The following is a 22,735-nucleotide window of genomic DNA, read 5'->3' on the forward strand; positions in this document are numbered from 1 at the left end:
GACCCGATGGCGTCACTTCCCTTTGTCCGGCTTTAAAACTGCCATAATTGCCATTTTGTTCTATTGTTGGAATGAAGTCTGTGGAGACCTATTATTCATGGAACCAAACTTTCATCTTTGGCAGCCTAATTCAAGTATATGGGTGGCTGCTCCCCAAACCCCACCCTGTGTCCGTCAATTCCTTTCCCAATATATCTATGTTTTTTTTTTTGGTTTAGTGAAAGCTGCAGTTTCTAACAAACATATTCCCAAGGACAGCATGCCCCCTACTGGATTCAACTACAAAGCGCAAAGACTCACCTCTTTAACCAGACTTGCAACATAAAGAGCAGTCAGCGGGGTCTGTTCAGCAACCTTCATCACCACAGTGTTGCCTGTGGCCAGAGCTGGACCCAGTTTCCACGACAGCATCAGCAATGGAAAGTTCCACTGAAAAGACATTAAGCAAGGATTCCATTAACAAACACAGCTCCATTCTGTTGTGATTAAAATGTAAGTGATTACCTAATCCGATCCCTTTGTCAATACCCTGTTACATAAGCAACAACAAAAAAACTAAAATCAAAAGCAATGGAATTTGACAACACAAACGATCAACACCTTACTATGAGCCACCCACATGTACTGCTTGGTCTATGCCATCTTTACTGCATGTTCATTCAAATTTGAATAACTCTTCCTGACAAGGGTGACACCGGTCACAGGCTAACCCAAGAGCATTTTTCCAACCCCAGATGCTCCCAAGTAAGAAAAGAGATATGATCTTGAAAAGTACCAGTTGCACTCAGATATTCTCCCATAATGCTAAGCTGTTCATCTTATCAAATGGAGTGGGCCCATCATATGTGCACACGAAAGTCATTTCATCCACTCATACTCACGAGTTCATTATTTCAAGCACAATGCAGGATTTGCAGCCACAGGTGCAGACAGAAACGTCAACTCAACACAGTGAACCATTTCCGCACGCACCTTATGATGAGGCCAAGGGAAAAACGTCAACACCAGAAATGAAACCCTTAGATTCACAATCCTTAGGTTCACACCCCTGAGGCATCCATCAGCTCCAGAAATGAAACCCATAGGTTTGCAAGCTTGATGCTTCCCAGTCCTCAGTTATGTCCCATCATCCTGTCCATGAAAGCCATAAACAACTCAGTAGATAACGTGCACCCTTGGCCGACTCCAATGCCCACAAAAACAGTCGGACTATAGCATAAACTCTTGTTTCACAATTGCAGGGACCCAGTGGCATATAACAGAATGATAAACTTTTACAACACAATCCTCATGAAACATTTCAGTCTAAAATTCTCAAATTCCACAAAGCACAAGTAGACTCCCATGATCCTCCGGATTGCCTACAACCAGGCAAAGATTGTCCACTGTCTGAAACCCTTGAAGGCAAAATCCACATTGTTTCTGCTCGACCAGAGTTGCAGATACTAGACAAAGCCTTCATTCCAGTACTTCACAATAAGCTTTTATATGGAATCTGAGAAATGAGATCCTTTAATAAATTTAAACATTCTAGCTTTTAATGTGAACATCTGCTCCAGTCAGCCAGTCTCCAGCTTCTATGCAACAACTAATAAGCAAGTTATCCAGAACACTCCCACAATAATGGTGGCTGAGGTCCTGGATGTGATTCAAATAGCTCAGTAGCACCAAGACTGCACGGGTAAATGAAGGTAATGGATATTGTGAGGGTATTTTGGATAATTTGCTTCTTAGGTTTTGCATAGACGGTGGAGACTTGTGGTTTCCAACCTTGGGTTTAGGAGTTCCTCAAAACATGACTTCAACATTCTCAGTTGAAGTCAAGATTCCCCCCATCCTAACAATACTCCGACTTACACGTGCTAAATCATCAAAAGGTTTGCCAAGACCTCTCCAAGGCCATAGAAAAGCCATTCTCCACAATCTATACATGGGCTCGTTTCTGCCACTGCTGCCACATTTTTGGCCTCTTCTTACTCCCATAATCAAACCTGCAGATCCTTCAGATTATATTATATGGAAGACTTCAGTCAAGGTGACAGCTGCCTTGACCAGTGGCTTCAACTAACAGGTCCCTAGGGTTGCCACCAAGACAATTCACCAACCACCTTTTACCAAATGTCCCTTTATTAGTGTACTAGCTGTACCTCGTGGCTGCACCCACATAGTAATTAAACAGGACAAACATGAAAAATCAATAGACGTTGGCACTGTATCTGATCGTGTTCAGCTCTGACGGGAGAGCATTCCCCGAGTGGGGAGAAAAGCACATGGCCGTGATCTCTCTGGTAATCAGCAGCTACCCCCTAAAACAAACGTAGTTCCGATCGCTCTCTCAAAAATGTCAAATGTTACTCCTTAATCTGTAGATGATAATATCTGCTGAACAAACAGGTATCACTAGCTAAGAGGAGGCGAGGTGCACTCCAACACGTGGAGAGACGCAGACCAACTCGAACAGAAGCTGGCGTGTGAATGAGGAAGGCCCCGCCACCCTTGCTCTCGGCCCACAGCCACTCTGTTGGATTTGCATAAATACATCAGTACCACAAGCGAACAATGGAGAAGTCGCAAAATCAACCAGAAAGTTCCAGCAAACTATAGAAAACAACCAGATCTAAATCTGTTAAGTAATTCTCTCGTGAACAGTCGACAGACATACTGTACATACAGAACACGCTGGTACCACGAAATTTTTAAAACTGTTTCTTAGCGGGCACCTATGGGCCAAGGGTAACCTACATTCCAAATTTCAAGTCCCAAGTCCTCAGGGTTCAGGAGATTTCGTGATTAGTGAGTCACTGGTAGTTGGCTTTTATATATAGAGATTAGTAAATCTGATGCTCAGGTTCCAGCAGATTCTGCTCTCAAATCTCTCTTTTCTAGTTCCTAAAAGCAGTGCGATTCTAACATTTTTGCAGTGCGCTTTAAAAACGGTTTAGTTCTGTGCATTTTGCCGCCGTCTTAGCTACAGCTGCAGAATTGTCCCGTTTTTACAAACATCTCTCTAGCTATTGACAAGTCATTGAGAGAATCACTGGGGGCCTGTTATTCTTTACCAAGACTTCAGTTCACCTTCTGCTAAAACCGCACATAAAGCTCTTTCACCGAAAGCCCATGGCAAAAGTCTTCTCTCTCTCTTCAGACCCTGTCCTAGTTCTGCCCTCTCTTAAAGATGGAGGTTCAAGATGTAGACTGTTAAAAAGTGTTTTCTCTACATTGGCCACAGGCAAAATAAATGCCCAAAAATCACTATTATGACACAGGTCTGTCCAACAAGACTAACAGACAAACACCTTGTTACTAATTGCTTACCGGTTTGAAATGGCACTTTTGTTGTCACAACTCGAGTCTCACCTTATCTAAACAGGGGCCACTTTCTCCCTATTAACAATCCATTAATCAGATTTAAATAATGGATAAAAAACAACATCCTGTTAACCAACTAGCTGGACCTCAGAAAAAGCGGTGAGAAACCAGTTTACTGTGCCAAGCAATGACAAAATGTTGACATGATCATAAAACCATCAGAGCCAACTCTATTCTGAAGCACGGATAGAGCGAACTGAATGATCTACTCACTGGAATGATCTGACCGCACACTCCAACTGGCTCATGGCGGGTATAACAGAAGAAGTTGCCATCGAGGGGAATGTTCTTTCCATGCCATTTGTCTGCCCAGCCTGCAAAGTACCTGTGTAGTAAGGAGGAGATACTAGTAAAACCTGGGAAAATCTGCGCCACAGCACCATGGGAGCAGTCACGTCACAGACTGTGTGCCACACCTGAAACACTTGACGACATGGGGCAAGTCCACACTGTAAGCCACTGCATATGGCTTCCCGTTGTCCAGGGTTTCAAGACACTGCAAAAGAGCAAAAAGATTTTAATAAAACAGTGATGGTCGCCGTTACCTCTTCTACTTATGTAAGGGCGATGACACAACACACAATACTCCAATTGCCTTCATTATCTAAACAGGGAATACAACACTTGCTGTAAGGTTCCATATTTGAACACTTTAAACGAAAACTTTATGGTTGGTGCTTAAACCTTCCAAACCGTCTTAACCTTACACTGCATGTTCAAGCTGAATCAGCAGCTGTGAACATTTAAAAAGGTCAATGACTCATTAACAGAGCACTGGCTTAAGAGTTAGGGCGCTGGTGCTCAGATAACAGAATAAGCTTAAGTGCACCAGTAGTGCAACAGAGATGCGTCAGGTAAAATAGTAATGAGAATCACCATGAAAGAATTCACCTTAATAAAGGGGATAAGCATCGTCTGTTCGTCTGTCTGGTTACTATTTCTCTGGCATTCCAACAGATGACAAATCACAAACATTTGTAGTAAGAAAATGACTTGCATTTGTCATGCCAATGGACGGCCCCTCACAACATTAACACTGCTTTTACAAATCCCATTACCAATGGCATGTAAGAGAGATGTATGTATTGCATAGAGTGCAGCAAATGCGAACACTGATGTCTACATTAATTAGTTAGATTTGAACTCATCTTAGACAGATAGCATAACTAGTTATTGTGTAAATACACACTTGCTTTGACCAATAAAACAGTAGCAGTAGTTTTGTACAAAGGTTAATCTAAAAAGTGGGCAGTGACACAATACTTTTCTTTACTTAGAAACAAGCACTATACATTGTTTTTGTTCAAGCTGTACAATCACTCTGTTTCATACTGTGGCAGTGGGCTGAGTGCAAGCATCCAGGTGGTGGTCAAATGATGGTGGTCAGACGCAGAACAAACTGGTGGTCAAGGATGGACCAATTCACTTTGCATGTGTTAACTGTACAGACCCCTCAAAGGGCTGCTACTTTAACACTTTATATTTCATGCAACTAAAACTATAAAACAATAATAAAAACTGGTAGCCTAGCTGATCAAACAAACTTGGACAACAAAATATGGAAAATGTAAAACAAAACAGGAAAAAAAAAACATTTATTACAACAAATAAATATGAACACAGGATGGTTAGCGTTCCTGTCACGCAATATTAGAATCCTACATCAGGCCTCTTTTGTGTGTGTGTGTGTATTATATATATATATATATATATATATATATATATATATATATATATATATATTATATATATCATTCCGGCTGTACTTCTGGGTGTGGCGTCAGTCCTGCAGAGGAGGACTCAGCCACTCTCCACGCGCCCCTGACACGGGCCATGGGCTCCAGGAGGGTTGAGTGCCCATGCTACAAAACCGTGGCACTGTAGCAAGTCGGGCGGGGCTAAATGACAGTGGGGGAGTACTGCCCCATGCAAGCTCCTTCCCCCTGTCTTTCCATTATGAAGGCATCCCTGCCAGGTAGGAGTCCCGGCTGTCCGTTCCAATGTATACATAGAATCACATAAGCATGCATCATGTCAAACCTTTGCCTTTACAGCCATAATTACTGCATACCTGTCCAATACTACATCCCTCTTTCCACAGATAGCAGGACGTACCGTTATGGTTGGCCTACTTATATATTTTTCTTTTTAATACAGAGTAGAGTTTTTTAGCCTTTATCTCTCTAACTTCAGAACACAGAATTGCTTGCTTTCGGGTCTAAAGCAAAAGCAAAACAATAAAAAAAAAAAAGTTGAAGAATATTATATTTACTGCCAAGTAGGCCGAGTCCCTTTCAATCAGGTCTGCCAGTCGATTTAACAGAAGACCCCGTTGGGAAGCATCCATGTGTCGCCATGTTGAACCCAAGCTAAAGGCATCTCTGGCAGCTTTCACAGCTTTATCGACATCAGCCTAGAAGAAAGCAAGCAGCAGATTATCAAAAACATTACCATACATCACCAGCCTTATCACAGATTTGGAGCTCTAAATTAATCAGAGATATATTTGTATTGCATACTACCCAGTTTTGTCTTCAGTCATAAAAAGACATTTCTGTGTTGGGAGCTGGGGGGTACTGGAGAGTGTTATTAATTCAAAAAGAAAAAAGCGGATTTCAACTCCTTATACATCCACTGGTATACATGTCACGGCAAACTCACCTACTGAAATGTCTTAAAATCTAATTTTACAATAGGCTCAAGATGTTAAGTACTGGAACGGCCTCATTGACATTTTTACATGCTGGTCAAGAAGACAGACTGGACATCGCATCCCTTCAAGCAGATAACCGCTTTGAATTACGTAGAAGTCATGTGTGTAATTACTAATTATTATTATGTGAATTTCCCTTTGAGATTAATAAAGTATCTATCTAATTATAAAGCCACTTGCTTAAATTACTCTGGAGCACAGCAGACAAGTCTGACCCAGCTGCTGGCTCTTTTGCCACCAAATGGAAATCTGTTGCTATAAGGACGATAAAAGAAATGAAGAGTCCACTAGATAACAAGGGTCAAAAGGGATTCCAGTTTTTTTGCGTGAGCAGACAAAGAGATGGGGAATGTCAAAGAAAATCTCTCAAATCATCAACTGTCTGTCACTTTTAACCACCATGGTTTCATTTCCTTTGCTTCTCCATCGGCCTTTCCAGGATGAACTTTCAAGTCAAAAAACACAAGTTTGTTAGAATGCTACCAAAACTCAGGGCACACCTCTGTTTGAGCTCTCAATGAAGATTCAGAATTTGATAAGTAGTGAGATATCGGAAAAGCTTTTCAGCTGCCCAAGATTTTCACAGTTTAAATAGTGGCCTCCCATTTATGGTTGTCACTTGGCCCATCCCTTCAGTCGTCAGGTGGGGCCTCTAGATCACTATAAAGGTTACCACTGCCGGGATCCTTGACAATCCAAAAAAAAACAAAAAAAAACAGCGATTTTTGGTCATATGTTACACCTTAAAGACCATCCAAACAAGTGTGAGCTGTCACTGCATATTCTTGGTTATAAGGTGGTCTCTGTAGACATCGATACTAAGAAGCCTGACATCATTTCTACCCTGGCTCCAGCAGGACCCCGATACATGGTGTACCATCCAAGGATGGCTAGGCAATGTTTTGCTTTACAGTGTACGGTTACATTTGTATTTTTTAATTCCTTACTTAACATACTTTTAAAAAAAGAACTCCTGACAGTTTTGAAAGCTTGACCTTTGATTATCTCAACTGTGTAAAGGAGATCTGAAAGCACCAAGGACAAGCAACAATCTTCTCCCTCCCTAAACCTCTGGTGTTTTTTTCCTCCTCTAAATTTTTGGCAAGAAGGAGTGGGAGGATACAAAAATAATGACAGATGAATCCATTATGTGCTCATAGTGTGCATTCCTCACCAAGAAACTCTTTTGCAAAAGGAAAAAAACAAAATGAAAGGAAGCAATTCATTCTTACGGCGGACACAAAACAAAAAGCAAAAGAAATTATGGCTATCACTTCCTGCCATTCTTGGATGTAAAAACACAGTTTCTCTAGTCACAAGTTGACATTTTTTTTTTTTATATATATATATATATATATAATGGTGGGTGGGTCGTAGCTCCGACAGTCGTGCTCCGTCCCCAACCTGATAACACAAATGTACGCAATTCACCAATGGGGAGCACCCATGCTCTAGCAAACGCGCTCAATTTACCATGACAGACCCCGTCACGTCCCCACTCTCATAATCACGCTCAGTTAACCAAGGGAGACCCCCATCCCACAAGCGTTCAGAAACACTGATGTAAACATGTCTCGATGCATGCTCAATAATCCAGGTAAGGAAATTCTAGAAAGTTGATTCAGTTCATCTGGACATACGTTATATCACTCATTCAAGTGATGAGTGGAAAAGAACTATGTCTAGATGAACTGAATCAACTTTCTAGAACTGATGTAAACAGTTCTTCAACTTCACTATTAAATCTTTGAAAAGACAGACTCTTAATAAAAAAATAGAATAAAAAAAAAAAAAAACGGCTGACAAATTACTAGCGAGGTTATTACGCAAAGAGCCATCCTGAGAAGGGGTAGATGTGAAAGGTCCAACGCGGTCCATGTGAAATGTTTATCAGTTTATTAAGATCCTGGGAGTCTGTGCAGTACGTTTGTCCTACAGACGGCCACATGCATTGTAACCCGACAACTTTCAAATGAATGGCATCTAGGTATAGGTACTCTGTTAGGGCAACCTTAAGAGAAACATGCCCTGCAAGTGAAGCAGCAATGTGCCATTAACCAAAAACCAGAATGGAGTCTCCTCACTTTGATACAATCATGCTATACCATCCGAAAAAAAAAAATTTAGGAATAATCATCAATGCCAGGTGAAATGTTAAAAAGATTCTGCTCCAGTCACATGTTACCAGATTATTTGGAGCCCCAGCTTGTAACGTTTTAACCTTCCCACTTCACTGCGTTGTTGTGAATTTCCGGTTGGAGTACTCGGGGGGAAATGCGCGATCACTGTGGAGTTGTTACCTGGCCTCCATTTTTTTGTGGAAATTAAGAGCAAACCAAAACGTATTAAATATATATCATTACAAACCAAAAAACTGTTATTTCTGGCTACGTTTTATTGTATACAATCCTTCTTTCAGCTGCTCCCATTTAGGAGCCACTACAGCGGCTGCCTTCATGTCCTCCCACACCACATCCAAAAACCTCCTCTTTGGCCGCCCTCCTTGCCTGGCAGATTCCAGATGTAACCCTCATCTCTCCAATACAATATATTTTTGTGTAGCCCAGAAACACACAAGAAGTGGCACAATGGGCTTTAACAGGTCCTGCCTCTTGACAGCCCCCAGAGCCTTGTAGGAAAAAAAAAAAAACCCTTGTAGAGAAAATAAAATGGAAGAAACCTCGGGAAAGGCAGTTCAAAGAAAGACCCCTTTCCAGGTAGGTTGGGCGTGCAGTAGGTATCAATAAAATACAAGATGTGCCCAAACCATCACAATCTAGCTTCTCTCCCATGGTCACCAGGCTGTCGTACCAGTATTGTCCCTCTAATCAGCCATCACCATTCAGGCACAGATCATAAATTTTGGGACTGTGAGAGGCGGCCCGGCAGCTTATCCTGGCCAACACATCCAGACCGCTAGATGGAGTCCTCCCTGCAGCATGGAGGTGCCCCGGATTCCCGCAGGGTATCATGGGAGATGGAGTTCAACTTCTCAGCCCTGCTGGGTGCCATCGGGCGACACTGCAGGGAGATGCAGGGATTTTTATTTTCCCCTATAGCCCGGAAATACTCCCAACTCACGGGGACGGAAGAAAAATATAAGGCTTCATCTGACCCAGAAGTGCTATTGAATCACATGGACTGAGGGACAGGAGGACTTCTGGGTCAAGGACTATTTAAAGGACTGGTGCAGACCCAGCAAGGAGAGCCGGAGTTGGGTGGTAGTGTGACAGAGCTGCTGGAGGAGGAGGAGGAGGATTATTGTAATATTGGAGAATTGTGGCGAGTGTGGTGCTTTATGCACTATATTTGAAGAAAATATTAAAGAATTCTTCTTGGTGTTTTTACAAGTGTGTCCTGGACGTCCGTCTGGTGGGTTTCACGGGGCAATAGCGACCCCTAGTGTCACAGGACCCATCTGCACAGGTTAGCTGCCCAACAGTCAGTAGGCGCACTAATATACTTGGCCTAGGGAGCAAAATATGCAAACATCAGCACTGCCAGTAATACACTCATTGTAACCCTGTCATTACCCCAAGCTAAAGTCGTAGTAGCATCTTCAATTCTGCCACCTGTCTTTTCATCAGTGCCACCGTCTCCAAAACCACACAACATGGCTGGTCTCACTACCGTTTCATAGACCTTCCCTTTCACTCTTGCAGGTACTCGTCTATTACAGCCCACTCCTGGCACTCTTCTCCACCCCTCTCTTCAAGTTTCATTTTATACAAATGATTAAGGTGAGAGGTCAGCCTTGCATTACAACTCGGGGAATTCAAGTAAGCTCTGTGTTCTCTGAAATGTCAAACTTGTAGCTCTGGTTTTAGTTGCCCTCAGGTGGTTTAGAAGGTCAGGTATTTTCTAACTCACTTAGTCCAGAACAGGGTTGTGGGGGTCCGCTGGAGCCTATCCCAGATAGGATAGGGCGCAAGGCAGGAACAAACATTGGACAGGACGCCAGTCTATCACAGTGGTTTAGAAGGTAAATGCTTTTTATATTGCAACTGTAAACTTTTGAAACAACAAAATAGTAGTGAACAGAATTTAAACAAATAAAACTAAAAAATGTCTGAGATGCCTGCTATCACTAACCTCTCCAAGTACATGAATCTAAAAATACAGTCTAGGCATGCCATACTTTTAAACAGAAACACTTCAATCAGTTTTGCCAAAAAAAGGGTATAAACATGCCACAGTAAAATCTCGGCTCTAATTTATCACGGAGCATAAACAGTCACAGATTATGAAATACTTTGTGCAATGCACTTCCAAAAGGCCCAAGCCAGCATGACTGTGCAGTTTCACAGCTGCCAAGATTAGCACGCTTCAGGATATGAAGAAGAGAAAAAAGGGTAAAGCCTTTACCAAAGGGCACAGAATCAACGGGCAAAGCACTTTATCCTTTCTGTCACCTGTAAAAAGTTAAAGGTTATTTCTAAGACTGGCAAAAGCTGTTCTAGAGCAATCATGGCTTTCACAGTTAGATTATTGACAGATGATAAGCATTCAAGAGACAGATGTGCAAACACTTTAAAAGAAGGGGGCTGAAAACTCAAGCAAAATGACAACTTTTATTGGCTAACTAAAAAGATTACAATATGCAAGCTTTCGAGTTGTCTTGCATATTGTGATCTGTTTTGTTAGCTAATAAAAGGTAGTACTAGGGTGTTGTACCATGTTAGCCATTATGAATGTAGAGAAAAGCCAAGCAAAATGACAACTTTTATTGGCTAACTAAAAAGATTACAATATGCAAGCTTTCGAGGCAACTCAGGCAAAATCATTTTGCTTGACTTTTCACTGCATTCATAATGGCTAACACGGTACAACACCCTAGTACTAAAGAAGGGGGCTGAAAATAGAAGGGCTGTCTGTTGCTAAACTGGAGCCAAGTTTTCCGACATTTAATACCCAAGGTCTGTGAATAAAGTGCCGTTGAGGTCCTTTAAAAAGAGGCACACAAGCGTTTTATCATCACCCAAAAACGATTTGTGATTTACAGCAAAACACCTTAAAACACAGAAGAGAAAGACCCCATGTTCCCTTTCCCCGACTTGCCTTGTCTCCCTCTGCCACTTGACAGATGACCTCTCCGGTGGAAGGGTTGATTGTAGGGAAGGTCTTCTTGCTCACTGCGTCATGCCATTCATTGTTGATGAAGATCTGTAGCACAGAGAGGAGGGAAATAGAAGTATTTTGGGATGGTTTAGCCAAAAAATAAATAAATAAATAAATCCGTCAATTCCCTGCAAATCTTGGCTTGAGACGTGATCATCTCGGAGTAGACACTTTGAAGTCCCGTGAGACCACTTGCACGTCACGCCCTACTTCCAAACAATTTTTTCAGAGATACTTTAATGTCCCATGAGACAAGGAAGTGAGACAAAAGGACAGCTGCTGTACAGGCTTTTAAATGATCGTCGCGCAGCGCAACATGAAGAACACGCAGTTCGGTAGCAGCTAGCAGACAGCCAGCAGCTGATCCGTCCGCATCTCCTTAGCGTGCGTTCAGCTCCAACCAACCCCCTTCACAACGCGAGCAGCAGAGACAGGGGCAGCCAACATGACCACCAAGAGAAGAACGATTACGTGGGCCTCACTGGACCGTGTGGCAGTTACCAGATTCTAATTTTGCTGCATTCCAAAGATTAATAAACATCATTAAGCTCTATTATTGTTAAATAATGTATTTTATCATTTAATGTGGGAACCTGGTTCATCTGCACCATGTGCAATTTTGCACCATATGGACAGATAGATAGTGTCACGCACGCGCAATTAGGGAGCCGCGGAACGATCCAAAAGGTAACACGACATCGTATGCCAGACGGGAATGGCGGGGTACTAACCTCTCTCTCTTTCTACAGGAAGAAAGACGCACCGCCGCCATGAGTCCTCCTAATCACGAGGAAAACAACACGCCACTTCCGCCTTCACTCTGTCTCACCCCGATGATGTCAACAGTCCCATTATCCACCTCAGTTTTCCCATCAGCCCATGCTTCCATTTCCGGTCCCTCTGCTTAAATGTTTCCCCATCCGTCATGCCGGCGGAGGGTGTTATGACATTGTCTGTATTTGTATGGCAGCTATTTGTGACTCTCTACAGTATACGGGGCCGGAAAACCCCAAACCTTTATGTACTTCTTGTCTTTCTTTTACAATAGATAGATACTTTATTAATCCCAATGGGAAATTCACATGGTCATGGAAATTCATATGGTCCATGGTAAATCCGGCAATAGAAAATGTCTGTGGTGCTCTTCCCTTCCCTTGATGCCCTAAGCATGTGCTTATTTTGCTGAGTGGTTAATCCAGCCCTGAATTTGTATCAGTGATCAGAAATGCTTTCAAAATTTACAATTGATTGTGCTGAGGAGAGATGCTGGGCATATTGGGAAAAGGAGGCTAAGGATAGAGCTGTCAAGTACGAGGAAGGCCTAAGAGAAGGTTTATGGATGTGCCGAGGTGGCCGGTGTGACATAGCAAGATGAAAAATACAGGGAGTTATGGAAAAAGATGATCTGCTGTGGCAACCCCTAACAGGAGCAGCCGAAAGAAAATGAGAATATTCACAATACTTTAAATTGTGGACATACAATTTTGCCTGCAAGTCATCCATACACATCCGTATCCGCACTTGGAGAAAGTTGGCCAAAGCTGTGTCTTTTAATGTTGTCACTTCCAAGCGACACATTCTCACTGCAGGCCATGCATTTATTTTTCCATAACTCTAAAAATTTCAAATTGTACATCTTGCCCTGCAGAATTAAGTCGGGTGCAGGATAACATGAAACAGCTTATAAAGTATCTACGAGAAGTCTGACCATTTGTGGATTGCTATGAGGAGCAGGGAATGTCTTAAAAGTTATGAGAGTTCACAGAAGCAATAAACTTAAAGGCGGTTTGGGGAGATCGCCACAGGCTCTGGAAAATGTCAAGATGAAGGCAGGTGTTGAACAGGGTGCGCCTTCCCTTTCTGTACTTTGTACATTTCTCCAGTTTCCAGCAAGCTTTATTGACTTTGCCTCAGTATTCAAACTACCAAACCGGACCACCATCTCAGTATTAATCATTAACACTTAAATGTGCAGAAATATCTTCCACTTAATTAATAAAATGCTGGGCATTTGGTTGAAAGAAAACAAAACCCATGCATTAACAAAATATATAGACACTCATTGTTTAGTTACCACAAAAGAGCTGAAAATACGGACAACCCAGGAAGTGTGCCAGTAAAAGCACACAAGGATAAGCAGATGATACTGGGCTTCAAAGGGAGCTCCATCTGACAGGAGGAGTGAAAACAACAGAAGGTAAGCCGGCTAATCTCAAATCAGCACTGACACAAGGTGACAAAAACAACACGGCGTAACTGAAATGCAAATACGGAGACAAGACGGGATGGAGAGCAGCTGCTAGGAAACACGGACATTGCTCTACCTTTCTGACTGCACGGCTACAGCAGTAAAGTCCACAAAGCAAGAAGGGCTGCAAAAGACTGGCAGGTGTAACTCAACAAGTCAAATCACTGGCAACAAACCAAAATCCTCTCACTAAACCAACCCAGAAGAAGGTCTTCGTCAGAAAATGGAGACTTCAGTAGTCGTTGGCTTGGACACAGCAAACATGAATCCAGCTAGGATCTACAATAACCAACAATGACAAAAAGGTGCATTGTCAAAGTATCCCATCACCAAAACAACAGTCAACACAACTTCTTAAGTGTTCAGGAGAAAATTTAGAGCAGGGGTGTCCAACTCTAGTCCTGGTGGGCTGCAGGTTTCCATTCTAACCATCTTCTTAATTAGTGAGCAGTTAAAGCTGCACCCCCTGATCTAACTCTAAAGACCCACTCTTCCAAGTGAAGCAGCGTGGCAGTGAATGAGCCCAGTTTGTGAAAATTGAAAAGCAGCCTTACTTCACGGAGGGAACTTCAGTGCCTACGCTCTTATGCCAGAAAGATAGCAAAGGACAGAGCAAGCCGAGGAAGGAAACACCACACCACAGCCAAATAGAGTAATAAAAGACAAGAGTGCACCCCAATGCAAGAAGAGTCCTCTGTTTGAACCACCATGCAACACCACACAGCATCGGACATTAGCCTTGGTATCACAAAATTGTTAACATACGCCAAAATAAATTAAAACACCAAATAGCCCGTAGATAGCCAGGTCCTTTTGTTTTATATGCCACTCTGCTATATTGGATTTATATGCAGTTACCATATTTGCAAAGTTTTTATGCTCATCGATAAAATGTGTCTCTATTATAAAATCTTGAGACGAGACTACTGCCAAGAGATGTTTTCAAGTCTCGCCCTCCTCTCAACCATTTACGGTTAACGGCCCACCCCCACGGTCCGGTCACCTCTCCTTCGTGTGAATGCTTTTGTCAGACGCAGTTCCTGTGCTCTCAGCTCTAATACATTTTTACATTTTCCTCACTTTAAGTTCCCAATTAAAGAAGACGTATTATGTCCAAATCTTATTGGAGAATCATTCTGAAGGGTTATCAACAGAAGAAATGAGTACACGGGCAATCCTAGCACCAAGAAATGATAAAGTCAAACGAATTAACGTGAAAACTGTCGATTGGTTACATGTTTATCAATAGACTCTGCTGAAACAGTTGGTGGCGATGGTGCGGAAGATGAAAACATCAACTTACAATATCATGAAGAATATCTACAACCGTTAACATCGTCTGGTCTTCCACCGGCTGAATTACTATTAAAAGAAGGACGTATCGTAATGTAATTGCGTAATTGATGTCTGATTGATAGGCTATGCAAAAGGACAAGATTAGTTGTATTCAAAATTGGTCAAACATTTCTGACATATCTAAAATTTTAACAGGCAACAAAAAAGGTAATGTAGTACACCTTCAGGGGATAACACCAAAAGAGATCTTGATATGCCATTCGTATTAAAACGTTTACAGTTTCCCATTAGAATAGCTTTTGCTATGACAATTAACAAAACACAGGGACAAACATTAGAAAAAGTTATATATTAGAGAGAAAGAAATGAGATTCACTCACGGTCACTCACGGGCAGTCATATGTTGCATTGTCACGATGTAGCTCCAAACGCGGAATCAAAATTCAATGCGATATTGACGAAAAGTTAATTCCAAATATTGTTTGTACTGAAGTTTTACAGTAAAGGTGTACGTTTAATAAGTATGTGTGTTAGCCAAACAGAACGAAAACGTGTAACGCAACAGGAAACAATTAACTTTCAATTTACTACATTTTAATATGGTTAATTACTCGCAGTAATGTAAAATAGTTCTATTATGCATATTTAACAATTCCCATGATAATAACAAGATGTTTAAATTGTACTTCCTCTTCCTCATACGCGAGCGGCAGAGCCGTGAAGTAGCTGGTGTGGCGTGACTGCCCGGGACCCCCCCTACACTTATAGCTCTCGGCCCCGCGTACTCCTAAGGCCGCCTCTGGATCCTCACACAGACCACGGGGTAAACTCCCACTACTGACTTCATCAACACCATTTCAGGCAACAACCCAAGCTTTTCACAAATGGTCTCCCTTCCAAGGACTGCCCGGGCCTGAACCTGCTTAGCTTCACATGGATGACCTCTTCTAAAGTGCAGGTGGGCAATTTAATCAGAACATTGGGGAAGCATTTAACTCTTTTTTTATATAAAAAAAAAAAGGTACCCAGACCTCTCAAGATGACCAGGGAGCGTCAGGACCTTACGGTGCAGGTTTTTCTAGCACAGTGTCCTCGTCACCCTCTGACCCCCTGATGGCCTCAACAGCACCTCTCCCAGCAACAAACTCAGCTTTTCTCAGATTGGCTGGGCACCAAGCCTGCTTATCTTCAGCTGGATTACCCGTTCTTAAGGGTTGGTGGTATGGCATTTGTGTGGTGTTTGGTACTACAGACCGATTCAAAAAGATTCATACGATTTCTAAGAGACATTTAATTTACAACCGGGAGGCACCTTGGAACCAATCACAAACCAATTGAAAGAGGGGGTCATAGAGTTTCTGACTGTCAACAGAAGACGGCTCCCTTCAGTGTGCGAGATTTGGAATGGAGATAAGATTTTTAGCTACAAGCTTCCAAAACTTGTTTCAAGTATTGTCACTCAAAACCAACATCAAAAGAAAGAAATAATGAAAACAACACAAAACACACACAAAAAAAAAAAAGAACTGTATGCATGGAAAGAATGGAAAGTATGAAAGAGTGCAAGTTGTAGTTTAGGTCTCATCACTCGGGTCAAGGAACGCTCGGGGCTCAATACTTTTTGCTGCTACGGGTCTCTGCTGCCTTCTCCTTTGACATCCCCCATGACGGCAGAGGGTTGTTGGTCGTGGTAACCACTTCTTAGAAAGCAAAAACAAAAAATCGCCCTCTTATTTAACCTACAAACCAAGTGGTGCAGGACGGGAAGGTCCGACTAAGAATATGGAAATGCGTTTGTTTTGCCTTCAGCTGGGGCGTCCCGTCCTGGGATGGTTCCTACTTTGTGCTTAAGTCGGCCACAATCGGCGTCGATTATACTTTAAAATAAAAAAAGAAACAAAACATAACATAGTTCAATGGGATTAACCCAACTCTCCCAACGCGCAAAGCTTTTCAACCGCTTAAAACCGACACAGACGTGCGGGATTCCCGCAAGGAAACACCGTTAGCCCCGCGCTCGTCACGCCAGCTGCACGCCTTTCTTTCCACGCCAGCACTCGCAACCTCTAACACACGTAGAAGTCCCCCCCCCCCCCCCCCCGAGCCCATTTGCACGACCACGCAAAACACACTCGTCGCCATTCGCCCCCTTTTTTTTTACCTTGTTGTAGCGCACGTCGGGGCTCGTGTTCGGAGCGGGGATCGCCGCCGAGTATCCGCAGGCTGGAACGCGAATCGACAGTCGACACGCTTGGGAAAGCTTGCCAGCGAGCAAGGAGCGTAGCATGGTGGGCTGGAGGATCTCGAAGAACCAACGAACTCTGCAAAGACTTGGAATTAAGTTGGGGGTGAAAAAAAGGAACAGCGTCGTTGGAGGGAAAAAAAAATAAAATAAGGTGGGTTGGGTCAATTCGCGTCACACGCCTACCTCCCCTGAACTTGAACGACAAGGCGACGCGCAAGCGCATGCGCCGACGTGCTCTCGAGTTCGCGAGAAAAGCGCGCGCCTGTTGACGACTCGTGTTTGATCACGCGCACGAGAGGAGGACGTACACCAGGGGTCCACAATCATGGTCCTGGAGGGCTGCAGACATGCTTAATAAGAATCTTTTATTGCTCAAGTAACACTTCTGCTTCACTTTAGTTGCCTCGCTCGTTAAGAGTTTGAACCCTTATTACTTATTTATTCTTAAACAGCTGTTGTCTCGGTTTTTAATTGCTCCTAGTTAGCAATAACATGCAAATGACAAAAGAGACCAGCATTTCTTCATTTAACTTGTTACCATTTACACCCGTGTGTATTTATCATGCACTATTGGGTTAAATTAAATACGTGGAAGGAAAGTTAAGAGAAAAAAGTAAAGCACTGAGAATTACTCATCCATTTTATCCTTCAAATCATTTGGATGATATCCTTAAAAAGGAAAACAAAACCTAGGATATGAGAATTACCTGACATTGTAGAGTTAAAGCACTAACAAGCCATGAAATTAAACTATTGGCAACAATTGCTTTCTAATTAAGCAACCGGGTTAGAAGAAAAAGCTGCAGCCACTGCAGCCCTCCAGGACTGGGATTGGGGACCCCTGACGTAGACGAATAAAAGTTGCCCTAAACTGAGATGTTCATTAAAAATGTGAGAAGTACATAATAAAAAAAGAAAAGTTGAGTCAAACATTTCAAATATTAAAATATGGGCTTCCATTGAAATGTTTTAAGTCTAATTATTTTCGATTAAAATTGAAATGATTGATTTGTCACCCACTGATAGAGGTCCACTGCAGGCTAGCAAAGCATCAAGCATCAAAAATAACATCATATTCATAATCACTCACCTTGAAATAGTCTAAAACGATACCTCACATGGCTTATGTTTGAAAATTACAATTAAGCTTCTGGGAGTGACTCTTAGAGGGCTAGGACCACCGCTAAAGAATCAAATATGAAAAATATTATCACATTCCAGGAAGCACGGTGGCGCAGTGGGTAGCGCTGCTGCCTCGCAGTAAGGAGACCCTTCTGGGTTTGCTTCCTGGGTCCTCCCTGCGAGGAGTTTGCATGTTCTCCCCGTGTCTGCGTGGGTTTCCTCCCACAGTCCAAAGACATGCAGGTTAGGTGCTTTGGCCATCCTAAATTGTCCCTAGTGTGTGCCTTGCGGTGGGCTGGTGCCCTGCCTGGGATTTGTTCCTGCCTTGCGCCCAGTGTCGGCAGGGATTGGCTCCCTGTGACCCTGTAGTTAGGATATAGCAGGTTGGACAATGACTGACTGACTGACTGATCGCATTCGTGACCATAAACCTCCAAAGAGCATAAAGCGACACTCCACATGCCTACATTACCAATGCCCGTTTTAAAAAAAGTTTTGTGAATAGGGAGTAACTTTGACTCCTTGTATCCCATTAGGGGGTCACATGATGTGTCCTGCGCCACTTCCGGTCTTTTGAAGCACGGACACTGACTGGTTTACTGTTTATCATAAGGGTGCACAAAACATGGTTCGAAGAGTGTAGAGGGGTGTAGTGGGCCAAAAAAAAAAAAAAAAAAAGGCGGACCCCCCCCACAATAGCTCAACGTCTTGCATAAGCAGACGTCAACATGCATTCAAAGGTATGTCATATCTGTGAGTCACAAACAAACCTGCAGTGATTAGCGTTCATCACAATATAAAAATAAACAAATGTAATAATTATTTTTAGTTAATGCGGAAAACTCCTAGGAATTTGTGGAAAAAATATATTGTATTTATTTAGCACACATCCAAAATAAGCTAGTATATACAAGACGGAATACTGTACAGTACATCAAAATAGTACCATGAACACTGTGACCACAGGGTGGCGCCACCGAGCCCTCACCCTCAGACACGATTTCACAGTTTTACCACAAACCCCTCCAAGTGCGCACAGCCACTGAAAACACAAATATAATTTCTTTCCTTCCGCTTCTCCTGGCGGGTGTCGTCTGCTGCGTCCCGACTCCGAGTCTTCCGTGTGAGGCGATGAGCTTTTTTTTTTTTAAGCTGGACCCAGGAATGCTTCCATTAACATAGCCTTCTTCTAGGTCATATGGAAACCAGGGAGGTCCTCCTCTACAGGCGCCCCAACAAAGCTGCAATTCCATACTCCTGCGGGTGTCCTAATCAAGAGGGACACTGCCAGCTGTTGTAACGGGGGTCTGAAATGCTTCCGGACTCCAGCATCACCATTCTGTTATCCCAGCCGGGATGGGTTTGCATGGCGTCCGCTGGCCTGGTTGCGTCTCCACTTGCGCCGTCCCTCTGAAGGGACAATGTTAAGAAATATTTAATTTCCAGTGTAGGTGCCCTGTGTATACTTGTGTTCTTCCCTTGATGGGAATGTCTGGTACATTGGTCTATTGAGAGGAGAAATCAGCGAACACCCCCCAAAAACCAAACCAATGGAGTTTAGGTACTAGCTGGTAACCTTCTAGTGGTTAGGTGACCCACAGTAACCTTGAAGAAGTCAGACTAGCATCCCCCTTTTTGCTGACCATCAATAATTTGCAGAGTAACGTTGTCACCTACAATGTCCATCTGGTAATGGGACTGAGCAGAGGAAATGAGTACGACATGGAAGAGGTTTAAACTGTCAGTTTCAACTGTGAGGAATGGAATCAGGAAATGGAAGGCCACAGGCACAGTTGTTGTTAAACCCAGCAGGTCTGGCAGGCCAAGAAAAATACAGGAGTGGCATATGAACAGGATTGTCAGAATGGTAACAGACAACCCACAGATCACTTCCAAAGACCTGCAAGAACATCTTGCTGTAGATGGTGTATCTGTACATCGCTCTACAATTCAGTGCAATTTCCACAAAGAACATCAGTATGGCAGGGTGATGAGAAAGAAGCCCTTTCTGCACTCAAGCCACAAACAGAGTCGCTTGTTGTATGCCAATGCTCATTTAGACAAGCCAGATTCATTTTGGACTGATGAGACAAAAATGGAGTTATCTGGTCAGAACAAAAAGCGCTTTGCATGGCAGAAGAACAACACCACATTCCAAGAAAAACACCTGCTACCTACTGTCAAATTTGGTGGAGGTTCCATCATGCCGTGGGACTGTGTGGTCAGTTCAGAGACTGGGACCCTTGTTAAAGTCGAGGGTCAGATGAATTCAACCCAATATCAACCAATTCTTCAGGATAATGTTCAAGCATCAGTCACAAAGCTGAAGTTACGCAGGGGTTGGATATTCCAACAAGACAATGAGCCAAAACACAGTTGGAAATCTACAAAGGCATTCATGCAGAGGGAGAAGTACAGTGGAACCTTGGTTCATGAACATCTTGGTACACGTACAACTCGGTTTACGACCAAAACGTTCGCCAAACTTTTGCCTCGGTTCACGACCACACACTCGGTAAACGAACAAGCCAGTTTCCCTTTCGGTTTGTGCGCGCCGATGATTTCCGCACCTGTTGCATTGTTCTCGGTCAGACGTGCGCGCGTGCTTTCACTGTGAACTCTTTGTGCTCTATTTCATTTCCCTTCCGGTTCGTATGCGCTGATTACTGTATTTAAGCACGTGTTCAGCCTCTCCCTGTTCATCGTTCTCAGTCAGACGTGCGTGCTTTACCTGTGAACTCTTTGTGCTCTACAGTATTTCGTGTGCTTTTGCAGTTAACCATGGCTTCTAAGCAAGTGAAGAGTGGTGAGAAGAAAGTGTTGCAATGTTGCTTTTCTCTTTTTTTCAAATGTTTATTTTTTTCCATGTGCTTAAAACTCATTTAAAAAGAGTGTTTACGGCGATCAGGTTGTAATGCTATTAGCGTGAACTCCTGCAATGTTACTGTCTTGGTTGGCTTTTAAATAAAGTTCGGATTTGTTCAAATGTTCCTTTTTTCCCCTGTGCTTAAAACTCATTTAAAAAAAAAGTGTTTATACAGCGATCGGGTTGCATAGCGTGAACTGCTGCAATGTTACAGAGAGAGACAGAGAGCCTGCGCATGCAGCTGAGTAGGGAGCCTGGGTGTTTGTGTCAGTGTTATTCAATGTTTTTACATTAGTTTACTATTACACTGTGCATTCTATGGTGTAATTAAGTATATTTGTGCTTAAAATCTTTAAAAAAAATATATTTACATACAGTTCGTACGGTCTGGAAAAGGATTAATTGTATTTGTAAGAGCCAATTTTAGAAACTTAAAGTTTTGAGTTAAACTCATATTAATGTTTGCTTTTTTTGAATAGAATATAATTTCTTCTATAGTCATAGACAATGGTAAAGTCTTTTTCCCCCCTATAAGTTAGTAAGAAATGGAATCTTCTTGCTATAATTGAGAAACAGTGTGATATTAGGTTAGTTGTGTTTAAAGCAGGTCCCAGTAAACAGGGACTTGAAAGTTAGAAATGGGATAAGCATACAGTTTTCTGACCGCTTTGAAATGGTATTATAAGTGACTAGTAATGATTTAAGATGTAACAAGATTAAGCTTAGAACTAAATTTTTTCTTATTATAATTTTTCCTTTTTTGCTATTTTTAATTTTCTTTTTTGTGTGAACTGTTTTACTTTCAAACTTAACTAAACTTTTAAAAACGAAGATATTTTGTCTGTGGAATCATTTCTGCGCGTCAGGCTTTTGTTGAATCCCATTTTTTAAGTTGGAGCTGCTGAATTTTGGAAACTTTGGGAAAACGCAGCTACATTATTTACATACAATCCTAGGGGGAAATTGCTTCGGTTCACGAACCAAATCGGTTTACAAGCAGAGGTTTGGAACGAATTATGGTCGTGAACCGAGGTTCCACTGTACAGTGTTCTGGAATGGCCGTCACAGTCCCCTGACTTGAATATCATCGGAAATCAATGGGATGATTTGAAGCAGGCTGTCCATCAAATTGAACTGAACTGGAGAGATTTGGTATGAAGAATGGTCAGCAATACCTCCATCCAGAATCCAGACACTCATCAGAGGCTATAGGAGGACAGCATCCAGAGCAGCGGTTCTCAACCTTTCTAGTGCCGCGACCGTTTAATACAATTCCCCATGCTGTGGCGACCCCAACCGTAAAATTACTTTCGTTGCTACTTCATAACTGCAATTTTACTACTGTTATGAATCGTAATGTAAATACAGTATATACACAGCACTACCATTAGTGTCAACATATAATTTTCACTCACCCTGTATGGATATTTTCATCTGAAATGCAGACTTGCTTGGGCACACAAAATGTCCACGCTTTGACTTCACAGTGCCAACGCTTATTTGAGGTTGAGGCCTGGTACTGCAAATCTATTAAATCGCGTTAATGAACATTCTAAGAACTTTTCACATTCAATTTGCATACAAAGAAAAGAAAGAATATCACATTTATTTCTGGCATTTATTTCTGGCAAAGGTCGACTGGCTCCAGCGCTATATCTATAAGCACTTGGTGAAGTCAACAATTATTAAATCGCTACAAAGGTGAATGCTATCTTTATCAAGAGACAGAAATCAATAATAACATCTTGGACCTTTGGA

The 22,735-nt window shown here is 42.4% G+C and overlaps 3 protein-coding genes across 15 annotated transcripts in view; 1 reads left to right on the plus strand and 2 right to left on the minus strand.

Moving 5' to 3' along the window:
* tmem116 (transmembrane protein 116) overlaps nt 1-22,735 on the plus strand; it is a 175,960-nt gene that overhangs the window by 113,361 nt on the left and 39,864 nt on the right. The gene's annotated exons all lie outside the window — the stretch shown is intronic.
* Nucleotides 1-22,735, minus strand: part of mapkapk5 (MAPK activated protein kinase 5) — a 177,495-nt gene that overhangs the window by 70,496 nt on the left and 84,264 nt on the right. The window lies entirely within an intron of this gene.
* The window catches only part of LOC114669151 (aldehyde dehydrogenase, mitochondrial-like), a 177,465-nt gene that overhangs the window by 22,351 nt on the left and 132,379 nt on the right, over nt 1-22,735 (minus strand). Inside the window, exons 2-7 of one of the 2 annotated variants that reach the window (XM_051921220.1) lie at nt 16,906-16,950; nt 11,141-11,245; nt 5,642-5,782; nt 3,786-3,865; nt 3,583-3,694; nt 301-429 (exon numbers count right to left, since the gene is read on the minus strand). The exons of the other annotated variant lie outside the window; for it this stretch is intronic. Coding sequence (XP_051777180.1) covers nt 301-429; nt 3,583-3,694; nt 3,786-3,865; nt 5,642-5,782; nt 11,141-11,245; nt 16,906-16,950 — 612 coding nt within the window. The remainder of the gene's footprint in view (nt 1-300; nt 430-3,582; nt 3,695-3,785; nt 3,866-5,641; nt 5,783-11,140; nt 11,246-16,905; nt 16,951-22,735) is intronic. 2 annotated transcript variants of the gene reach the window in all.

Source organism: Erpetoichthys calabaricus, chromosome 18, assembly GCF_900747795.2.
Source record: "Erpetoichthys calabaricus chromosome 18, fErpCal1.3, whole genome shotgun sequence".
Taxonomy (NCBI): Eukaryota; Metazoa; Chordata; class Cladistia; order Polypteriformes; family Polypteridae; genus Erpetoichthys; species Erpetoichthys calabaricus.